Genomic DNA, 12,181 nt, shown 5'->3' on the forward strand with positions numbered 1-12,181 from the left:
AGCGTAGCAGCATAAAATAAAATTTCAAGAAGTGCAAAAATTTATTGAAGTTTTGAAATCCGCAAAAGTATCAGGAGAAAAAATATCTAATAAACTATATTAATAATACAAAACGCATATGTCTTCTTATTGAACATACCCATCCATTCCCACACATCTTATCGTGCCACATACATCTCTTTTTTAATTATATATTTTGATACATTTTTGCCGATTTTTCGTTCTTGGAATTTCTGAAACTGCATTTCTTGGAATTAAGTATCAAAAAAATATAATCAGCAAAGAGATAGCACAAACCATAGTTTTAAGAAGCGCGGGAAATTAAACTTTCGAAATTCGCAAAAGTATCAGGAGAACATGATTAGCAAAGAGGTAGAGGTAACAGCATAAAGTAAAATTTCAAGAAGTGCGAAAATTTAAAGTTTCGAAATTCGCAAAAGTATCAGGAGAACATGATTAGCAAAGAGGTAGAGGTAACAGCATAAAGTAAAATTTCAAGAAGTGCGAAAATTTGAAGTTTCAAAATTCGCAAAAGTATCAGGAGAACATGATCAGCAAAGAGGTAGCAGCATAAAGTAAAATTTAAAATTTTAAGAAGTGCGAAAATTTGAAGTTTCAAAATCCGCAAAAGTATCAGGAGAACATGATTAGCAAAGAGGTAGAGGTAACAGCATAAAGTAAAATTTCAAGAAGTGCGAAAATTTAAAGTTTCGAAATTCGCAAAAGTATCAGGAGAACATAATCAGCAAAGAAGTAGAGGTAGCAGCATAAAGTAAGATTTCAAAAAGTGCGAAAATTTGAAGTTTCGAAATTCGCAAAAATATCAGGAGAACATATCAACAAGAAGATGGCACATACCAAAATTTCAAAAAGCGAAAATTTGAAGCTTTGAGATCCGCAAAAGTATCAGGAGAACATGATCAGCAAAGAGATTACACAAAGTTAAATTACAGAAAGCGGAAAATTTAAAGCTTCGAAATTCGCACAAGTATCAGGAGAACATGATAAGCAAAGAGATCGCACGAAGTTAAATTACAGAAAGCGAAAAATTTAAAGCTTCGAAATCCCCACAAGTATCAGAAGAACATGACAAGCAAAGAGTTCGCATAAAGTTAAATTACAGAAAGCGGAAAATTTGAAGCTTCGAAATTCGCAAAAGTATCAGGAGAACATGATAAGCAAAGAGATCGCACGAAGTTAAATTACAGAAAGCGGAAAATTTAAAGCTTAGAAATTCGCACAAGTATCAGGAGAACATGATAAGCAAAGAGATCGCACAAAGTTAAATTACAGAAAGCGGAAAATTTAAAGCTTAGAAATTCGCACAAGTATCAGGAGAACATGATAAGCAAAGAGGTGGCATATCAGGAGAACATATTAGCAAAAAGATGGCACAAACCAAAATTTTAAAAAGCGAAAATTTGAAGCTTTGAAATCCGCAAAAGTATCAGGAGAACATGATAAGCAAAGAGATCGCACGAAGTTAAATTCTTTGGCCTCCCGCCGATACTTACACATATTTAAATTTTAAGAGATCGGAAACATGATAGGCAAGAGAGGTAATACAAATAAAAACTTCAAATTTAACATTTTAAAAACTACAACTTTATTTTCTTTTCTTATTTACAGTATAGTATATTTAAAAATTAATTGTTTTTACAACTCATCTCTCAATTATCACAAATGATTGCTGTACAACTTATAAATATATAAGATGAAAAAATCCATATATATATATATATAAGATTTTATATATATAAATATATATAGAATATGCCTATATATTTATATACATGCAATATTACATAGAAATATTACTTGTCGCAATTTGAATTTAATGAGCGTTATTTTCGTCTAGTGTGTAAAAGGACGTTTTACCTTCGTCTCGTATGTACATACGTACATACATATTACAAATACTACATGCTTTCGTATCGCACAATCGTACGTAAGCACGAATAAATAAGATAATAGACCTCCCTCGCCACGAGCGCGCGCCCGCTCGCTCCTCGGATTTCATTTGCAGGCGTTCGACGATTGAAGATAATACGACTTAATTTCTGCAATGAGCGAGGCGCGCGCAAGTTACACTCCTGCGATGTGCGACATGTGTGCGCAGACATTTCAAAGAGAATTACAAATTGTATTGTTCATTGATGCAATTAAGATCGCATTCCTTTGAAAAGACACATTTCTGCGCAAAGTTAATTTTTTTTTTCTTTCAAAAATTGAATTGGTGAATTAGTTAATTTTTCTCTCTCTCTCTCTCTCTCTCTCCCTTCTTTCTTCTTTTTTGTTATCCTCCCTGTAATCAATAATTATGTTACGAAATGTTTTGTTTTTAGCTAGCTTATTTACATATGCTTGTAGTGCATCGGCAGTTGCGTGTATAGCGTTGATCGTTGCATAACCACGTGGCATTGCAACACCATTGTGCCATTAATGCCGAAGGCATTGTTACATCGCGTCTGTTTTCGCCTTGTGTATTGTGTGTATATGTGTGTGAGCATTCTTCGGGAGTTATAAAGATTGAAATTTTGAATAGAGTTCCATCGCGATGAGCGAGTCAGGCAAACGATGATAAAAAGAGCGATAAATTATTATTTTTTTCCTTTTTTTCGAAAGAAGCATATCTCTTGAGTGAAGTTTTCACGCATGTAAATTGACATGATCGGGTTAACAATACAGTGACATGAAACGAGAGTGGAAAGATAAGCCTCTCATTTAGGACGCTCTAGGAATATCAGTCTAATTGTACATTATAATAATCTATCTGGACCGTAAAAAATCGTTTTAACACACGAATATGCTTCTAGAATGTCGAAGCAATGTCTTTGAAAGCCATTCTGCTTGTTCACGAATCGATTGGTCGACTTTTAGGTCGGCAGGTACAACGACATTATGAGGCTGCTTAAAGAAAGCAATGAAATCGTCGCGCGGCGACATTGACCTAATTAACAAATGATAAGAAGTAGAAGATTGTCTTTCCTTCTCCTTCTTTTTCGCATAAGTATTACATCGTTTTATCTTACAGGATTGAAACTAGGCTAGCGCAAGGTTCTTGCTGACGTTATATACGTATAGAGCATTTCACGTAGAAAGAGAGAGAAAGAGAAAAACCCATCGAGGATGTCTCCTCTCTCCCCTTCTAAAAAATATCGCGGTTATGCAAAGAAATTTTCATAAAAGAAGAAATGTACGATGCGGGAGTGATTTAAAAAAGAATCAAAGACGAAAGACGCATCGGAAGTCAAACTGACGCTATTAAAGTAGGCTTGACGCTTTACACGAGTGTGGCGTTCTAATTATAGCCAAGAGACCTCTCTGGCGTTGCCATATGGAGCATGTTCGGGCAGAGCGCGAAGGGTTAAACAACAGGCTTCGTCCAAGCCTGGCGCTTCCCGTACAGCCGATTGACATTCAGCGAGGATCAACCGATCCACCGGGCCATTAATCGCCCATTATATCGTAACGTGGGTGGGCCGAGGAGTGCAGTATATATCCATATCGCTCCTTCCTTCCCCTGTCCTTCCTTCGGCGTGTCCGACGTCCTCGTCGAACACGAGCGATGGCAACGATATCCTCGTGGAAGAAGAAACGTGAGAAAGTGCATCATGGTAGTACCGACTACCGTTTCTCTTTAAACGTACAATCTCGTTCGCGGTCCTCTTCCTCTTCGGATATTTTCGAAGAGAGACAGAGAAACCTGTTTCGCTCTCGGCGTAGTTTCACCGATGCGCGTGTCCGCCGGTTCTCAAGGTTCATCTCACTCGATGCGCGACGCCGGCTCGACCCCATCGCTAACCGGAGCCGCATAAATATATGTATGTACGGGCGGAGGAGGCATGAATTTAATGGAATGGTGTGGCGCGACCGGTCGTGCCGTTGTCGTCGTCCATCGCGTGTATATATTGTGTTCCAGCGGCCGTGCTCACGTGACACTCGGATAGATTTGCGTCAATGGTGACCTCCGCGCGGCTCGCTCCGCGGCCACGCATACCACGCTGCCTGCCGCTGCACGCGTACACGCGTGGCGTGGGACCGGCGACGAGCGAGAGAGCGGCGTGCGAACGAGCAACAGAAAGAATGAGAAGTCTTTTACGTGTTTCTTTTTATTTTCTTTGAGATTAAATCTTTTTTTTTATAGTCGAAAATTATACATTTCTTTATATATATATTTGTTGGTGCAAACATTAGTTAGAGAGAGAAAGAAAGGATTTCTTCGTGTTCCTTTTTCTTTTAATTTTTCCTTGAGATTAATTTTTTTTTTTTTTTTTTATAACCGGGAATTGTGTACATTTTTCTCTATATATATAATATTTGTTGACGCAAACATTAATTAATCGGTTATTTACTTTCGAATTTCGGCGATACAGAGTTTACGTAGTCGTACGTCGACCTGAAGGCGGTCGTTGAAAAAATTTCCACGTTCAGTAACGTCAATTTGCACGGCAAGTAGCGATCCTCGTTAGCGCCTTCGCGGTTCTCCTCTCTTCGTCTTTTCAGCGCTGACGAGCGTGAATTTCGAGACGCGAAGAGCAGGCAGGCAGAGTACTCTCGATTATATTAACGGATCCGGAGCGGCTTTATCGCCGCTCTGGCGGATCGCGAACATCCGTAGAAGAAGGAAGGTGAAAGAGACAATGGTATTGTTGAAGAAAATAAGGAAAAACTGGTAACCGTCGACGTCAATGGATGTAATTGTCGCAACGAAAATGCGCCAGGAATGCTTTTATTTTGCAAGCATACGCGGTATCGGAACTCGCGTATCTATATCAGAGGCGATAGAATTGTCATTGATACCGATTATCGATTATTTTTGCGTGTGCGTGCATCATATATCTATAAATAGTATCATTAATAATCCATCTCGCGTTGTGTCCATCGCGCTCATATTTTCGCAATCGAATGACGATATTAATAATATTATAATTTTTTTTTTTTACGATCTCGAAGAATCGCTAAATTAATTGTGGAACGACACGTAGAATGGACGAAAAAACTCGCAACAACGGACTCGGGATAGCGGGATTCCGGAACCTGTTTCGCGATTAACTGATTTTATTTTTAAACATCTTTGATGCAACTACGTCGGGGCTTCATTAAATTGCTAATCGCGCGCGCGTTAATGCGCAGATAAGAATAACGATAGACGCGCTCGGAATCCACATATTACATCGGCTCAATCGTCGATGAATGCAAGAATATACATATATGTAATATAAAAAATCACGCATTTGAGAGATGCGAGAGAAAGAGTCTCATCGCGTAGAAATCGCGTGGAAATATCGATACTTGAGCGCGGAAATGTTTTATCACGCAGTTTTCCGCGTTGTCGTATTCGGATTAGATAAAACTGGAGGAATGCGAAAGGCAGGAAGGAAGATAAATTCGTCACGGACACGCGCATATAATGAGATATAACAATGATCGGAAACGAAAAGAGAATCACACCGTACTTCACGGTTGGCCGCTCCCCATGCAACAAAAACAATAATTATAAATTACAAGTTTCCTTCTCGCTTCGCGAGTATATTTGCGTACATACTTGACGAAGAGAAAAAAATGTTGAAGATATCAAGTTCTAGCGATTTATACAAGCTATTCGTTAAATCAACGATATATACGATCGTAATTATTATTATGGTTAATTAATGATACAGTCGTCATCGGATATAAGTAAGTTCCAATCGACTTAATTAACTTTTTTCATTTCCAATTTTTTTTTTTTTTAATCACGTGTATTCGCGCGATATTATTCTCTTTCGATCTAGGATATTTTTAATTCCTCAAGGATTTTATCTTAATTGTCGGCCTGATGTTTTTGCGATATTTAATGGAGATTATTTCGAATTCGTTTGACGTCATTCGAGATTGGAGAGAGAGAGAGAGAGAGAAATCGGCGATACTTTTCGAAGAAACAAATGTGAGGTACATCCCGGCGAGATCGATTCCGAAATAGCAAATCCGCAAAATCTTTCTCTTTTATTTTTAATATCGCAAAAAATAACAGTCTCACGGGAAATCGAGCGGGAGATGAAGCGATGAATATTTTCGCGACACGGTACATCGCACATGGTTGTTATCGTTGTCGGTCGCGCGGGGCACACGTGGGCGTGTACTTGTCCAAGGACTTGAGGAGCGAAATCGCGCTCGATTAACGCTAAGAGGCAGCAATCTCGTTAAAGATGCTTTATTACATTATATCTTGTACCGAAACGTCGGTTTTAGATCTCGAAGATGGGAAACGCTTATCCTTTGGCATGCTTTCAACGCTCGTCAATCTGGCGTTTTGCCTTTTGCATTATCAAGTAACGTTAAGAAATACGAATGACAAATACGTATCTCATCGTACAGACTTGTATACCTATATAAGATTCGAGAAAAATCTCGGAAGATGACTCGTCACTTATTGCAAACGCGGTTTCCTTAATTAAGCAAGGATGTGTAATCACATGACTTTCGCAAATAAATTACAATAGAAACGGATGTATTTCGCTACTAGAAGATTAATGCGATTAATGATGTAAGTATAGTATAAACGTTTCTACACTGAGAAAAAAAGTTGTTAACTTGACTAAATCCGTTCAACTAATTACCACTTTCTAAATTGAAATATTTAAGTATTTAAATCAAATATACATTAGATTTAATATGTCGTATTTGACTTAAATACTTAAATATTTCAATAAAAAAAAATGATAATTAGTTGAACGGTTTTAATCAAGTTAACAACTTTGTTTTTCTTGTATATTATGCATATTTATTATTACTTAATTTATTACTTAACCGTATCGCGATGCTCGATGATTTTTTTCTTCCAATCCTAATGGAGTTTATATTCGTAATATGCAAATTTTTCGTATTATCGGATGACGCCAGTAGCCTCGTAAATGTCGATGTTGGAGGTATCGCTACCACGCGATACGTAAAGATGAGCATACACTGTAAAAAAATTGACTGAAATTTCAGACAAACTGTCTGCAGCTTTTTTGCAGACACACTGTCTGAATTTTCAGACGGGATGCTGTCTAAATTTTCAGACACACTCTTCTGAACTTTTAGAAAAACGGCTTTGATAATTAAGACAAATTGTCTGAAATTTCTTTCAGACATTCATTGTCAGATCTGAAAATTCAAATAAAAATGTGTCTAAATGTTTAAAAAATTTCTTACAGTATATATAAACGAGCCGACAGCGAGTGCAAATTTTCGGGTATTCGTGTTTGTTTATTCTTTTCTTTTCGCGTTTTATCAAACATTCCCGTTGTATTTTCATCCATTGTACGTGAGTTTTCTTTGACCGCTTCATGAGCGTTGATGCGTTGAAACGTGAACCAAAAACGCTGGCAAAAGTACCATTCGCAATCGTTCACATCTTCCGAATTTTAACGGCAAGCATTCGCATTCACGCGTTCGCGTTCGTTCCCTCAATGTATACAACTTTTGACAGATCGTGCGACCTTAATAAGTGCGACTCGCGCGTCATATCAAGATATCTTTAACGCGCGCGATTATCCAGTATATATCTGTATATTTCGATTTACGAGTTTTTTGCAAGGAAGGAATACGCAAAAAATTGCACGTCAACCGGAGGCTTACCTCGTGTTTTCGTGGTCGATCACTTTTCTCGCCAACGACAAAAGGGAATGAGAATTAGATCCTTATTAAACTATGCATTGAAGATTGAAATTTGACCAATCAGGACAAAGAAATTTTAATTAATTTCCTTCCTTTATTCTCCTTCTAATTAATTAAATTGCAAGCTTTAATCTTCCATTTTTAACAATGTAGTCTGATACGGGCTTTTAGGCCAACTCTCAGCGGATGCATCGCTGGTGAAATTCGCGAAACTATCACCGTGACGTTAGTCGGTGCGAGCCGTGATTCCGATTTCTCAAAATTTACGAAGCGAAGCGTAAAAAAAAGATAGTCGGACGTCGACTTTCTCCGTGATAAACACGATCCGACTTACGTCAAACGAGTATCGAAAGCGTACCATCGCAGATGACCGGGAATCATGCGAGATAACGGCATCGACCGGTATGTTATACGAGCCGTTAAAAAAGCACCTCGGCAGTAAAGTAACAAACAATTAATATCGACGAATTTGCTAAGATTTTCCGTAAAAAAAAAAAAAAAAAAAAATTGTCCCATTGACTTCACGTTCCGTTTTACGTCATCATCATGACACGCCTCTTGATGTTTCCGGAGAGCGTGGGTGTTTTTTAATGGGATTTATCCTGATTCATCGCGGATGTTGTACGTGCGTACGTTTTGTAGTCGGAAGTGAATCAACGATACGCGAAAATTCTCCGATAAGAATTCCAAAAAGCTCGGTTCTTACCGGTTTAAATGAAAAAAAAAAAATGAGCTTACGTCAAGTTTGAAAAATGTTGACGGATCCGGCAGAGATCCAGCATTCTTCACGGAAAAACATCCTAATCTTGTGACTCAAGCATATAGAGACGCGAATAGATTTTCGAGAAACGAACAGAACACATTTGTAGGCAAGAATCGATAATCTGCGATCGAATTTCATCGAAACGAATTTTGGGAAAACTTGCTGAAGAAGGCTAATTTTTTGCGAATGCAGGTCGGAACGCGATTCAAATTTGCAAAGATGACGTAAAATTTACGATAAAACAGATTGACATAAAGTATAATTGCAATTACATATCTCGAAACAGTAGAGCTTTTCTGTTCTTTCTTTTCTTACATATTTTTCTATTTTTTTCACATTTTCCGCTTAAACATGTATGTCTACAATAAAAATATTTTGTCCGTGTACATATGTGTGTGTGTGTATATGTGTAGAATATGAGGGAAGGATATATGAGAATTGAAGGAAAAGAGGAAAATACTTGAGAGTTCGCTGGGTTCTAATAAGACAAAGAATATAAAAGTCCGACACTGTATATATATCGATATTCTTAATGAAATATAGGACTGCTCGAATAAAAAATACAAATATCGATATCCAGCTAAAAAGTATTGTATGAATATATCAATTAAAAATAATTTATATTTCAGACAGTATTCTTAAAAAAGCTATAAAAAAACTTTACAATATAATTTCAAATTAGCTTTTTTTCAGATTATAATCTCAAAATTTTTCTTGCAGTAAAAATTATGAATATAAGAGAATAATTTTTAAGAATATATTAATATTATTAAGAATAATTTTTGTATTTAATAAACTAATATAATTATATGATATATGTATATATTATTGTGTATAGTATAATTAAAAAATATAATTCGTAAATATTTTAAAAGTAATTAATATTTTTTAAATATTTTTTTGTATTCGATAGAATAAAAAAATCGAATATTTGATAACGTCGATAAGCATCTCTAGGGCTTGCTTTCTCAGACGACCGACACACGATCCCTCGCGAGAGCGCGCGAAAAAGGGGGTCTGATTTATTCCTCGCAGCCTCCTCCTAACCGCAAATTACTACCAGCAACTTACGTCGAAACTTACTCGACGTATTGGCGGTCGGAGAGGGAGAACGCACCGATAAAACTACATTCGCGCTCTCTCGTCGCTCAGTAGTGCTACTCACGGTGGTACGGCGTACATACGCTGATACGCATCGCGCAGTGACGTCAAACGAAATCAACGCGCTCCTCCTGTCGTCTCGTCGCACGATACAGCGCGCAGAAGCAGCAAGAGAGGGAGTGAGAAAGAGTAAGAGTTTATAATATAAGAACGCGGTGACGACGCGCGCGCGCAAGGGAGAGAGAGAGAGAGAGAATGCTACGGGAGCAAGAAGGAGAGGCCGAGCGGCCAATCGGTGTCTCGGGCGCCTACGGGCGTAGGGCGTAGGTGTAGGTTTCGCATTCGTCATCGGGGTCGACGGTGAGCTTGACGGCACGCTCGATGGAGGTTATGTCCGTCCACGATCCACAACGTTTAGAAGAGAGTGCTGGAACAGTATAATAATTCGCGCGTGAGATCGAGCAAGGCTACCTTTCGCGCGCCCGCTCGTGTATCGTGACAAGTGTGCTATCCAGCGTCTTCCATTAAACGGAGTAAATAATGTCAAGCAGCGTGTGCCACGCTCCCCTACCAGCTCGAATGGAAGCGTTCACCACGAGGCTCTGCCTGCGTGCGGTCGACCAGTATGAGCGGCTTCTTCAGACGCACTTCAACAAGGTACGCTCGCCCGGCCCCCCCCCCTCCCCCCTCTCATGAGGGGCGACCAACGAATTTCGCGGGCCCCCGCGTACGATTCTCCCCCATCGGGGCGCGAGACGACCCGAGTCACCCACGTCCATTCGCGAACGTCAATCGTGTAATTCGGCGCATAAACGGCCATTAAATAGAGCAATGGAATGTAAAATATGAAATTGCGCAACGAAATCGCCCAGCTGTGTATATATACCGTGGATTAATATAAATCGCGACGGTAAAATCTCATCGTTAAACAAGATATATACTGCCGGAAAATACTTCGCCCCCTCGGTATATCGTATGTCTGTTAATCAACGCTAGAGTATACATGTCTACGTATATACACATACGGGATTCAAATATGCCATCCAACGCCGATTCGAATCGTTCGACCACCCGGTTTCCAACGGAAGATCATTGACCTGTTGTATCCACCCCACTTACCGCTGCTACCGTGTCCACGGTTGCATCTCGCGCTCGACGAACGAACATATAATCGTACAAGTGTGATTTTAAACACAGATATATGATAATTATCCGACTTTAATTCGGTCGAACCAGTCGGTCGAATTCGTTACGTGAAATGTCCGTAAAAACTCTGCGTTATCGAGTTACCAGTTTGTCGAGTTTTACACCGTCAAAGAGCTGGCGAATAATAACACGAGATATATTTGTCTTTTCGATGGAAGTAATTTATTATCATAAATATTTGCGAGTGGACGAAAAGTAATTTTTTTTTTTTGCCATGCGAAGGAGACACACTTTGTATATATATTTGTGTGTGTGTGTGTGTGTATATCTGTGTGTGTATATACAGACTGGCGCAACAGGAGGTCGCTCGAACGCAGTGACGTACACCTTCTCTCGCGAAGCCTTTCGACTTTCCTCGCTTATGTAGCCGAAGATCCTCTCCACGCGCGAGACCATTTATACCAGGAAATTCTCGTCTTATCTTATGATATCGAGAGTGAGAGAAGCGGATGCAATTAATCATCGATTGACCTTGATAGAGATACGTGTAAAAAATGACGATATGTTTTTTCTATTATATGTGACGCACGTGATCGATTATGCAGTTTTAAAAATATGTTAGAGCGCCTTAATAAATGCATAGCAAAGGTTTATTATTTATCACGACGCACCTCGAGGAAGAAAAAGGCAAAACAAAAAAAAAAAAACAGCCACCGATCAGTCATTCCCGATAATTCTGATCAAATTCACTCGTAGATTCTTTCGCGTTTCGTGGATCGAATCGATGCGGATGGATCGATCGATCAGATCGAGAGAATCGATAGGATATATCCGATCACTCGCTCGGCTTGAAAGGGTTCGCGACCCTTTCGGGCAAACGCCTTAAAATTGTAAAAAAAAAACCTGGCTAAAACTTCAGATGAAGTCTGCAACTTTTTCGCAGACACGCTGTCTGAATTTTCAGGCACGCTCCTGAACTTTCTTCCAGAGAAACGGCTCTGATGATCAAGACAGATTGTCAGATCTGGCTTCTCCAGATCTGAAAATTCAGACAGAAATGTATCTGAATTTTTAGAAAATTTTTTACAGCGTACGGTATCGCGGAGAGCGATACGCGACTGCGAGAGATCGCTCGAGGCGCACGGTGACACAGTTTTCGAGCGCGGATACACTTGTTACCGCCGAGCGGAACGCCACGAATTACGTGTTTCGCCTCGTGAAATTGTCGCGATAATTCGACGTATACCGAGGATTAAAGACGTAGACAATGTAAGGCCGATAATAGATCCTATCTTGTTGGGTGTTACGAGAATTTATATGACGGCCGCGAAAGAAGCGAGGCGGAAGGCGTCTCTCGGGAGACGCCGCGTATATATATATAAGTCGCGATAATACCGAGGATTAAAGACGTAGACAATGTAAGGCCGATAATAGATCCTATCTTGTTGGGTGTTACGAGAATTTATATGACGTATATGACGGAAGCGAGGCGGAAGGCGTCTCTCGGGAGACGCCGCGTATATATATATA

The 12,181-nt window shown here is 39.3% G+C and overlaps 1 protein-coding gene across 2 annotated transcripts in view; it reads left to right on the top strand.

Moving 5' to 3' along the window:
• Window positions 1-9,410: 9,410 nt before the first annotated feature.
• Window positions 9,411-12,181, top strand: part of LOC115242307 (inositol-trisphosphate 3-kinase homolog) — a 9,519-nt gene continuing 6,748 nt past the window's right edge. Inside the window, exon 1 of one of the 2 annotated variants that reach the window (XM_029818515.1) lies at window positions 9,411-10,162. In XM_029818515.1, the coding sequence (XP_029674375.1) occupies window positions 10,131-10,162 (32 nt within the window). In that variant the 5' untranslated portion in view covers window positions 9,411-10,130. The remainder of the gene's footprint in view (window positions 10,163-12,181) is intronic. The other variant, XM_029818514.1, reaches the window with a different exon arrangement.

The sequence above is a fragment of the Formica exsecta genome, unplaced genomic scaffold, assembly GCF_003651465.1.
Source record: "Formica exsecta isolate Colony F162 unplaced genomic scaffold, ASM365146v1 scaffold59, whole genome shotgun sequence".
NCBI lineage: Eukaryota > Metazoa > Arthropoda > Insecta > Hymenoptera > Formicidae > Formica > Formica exsecta.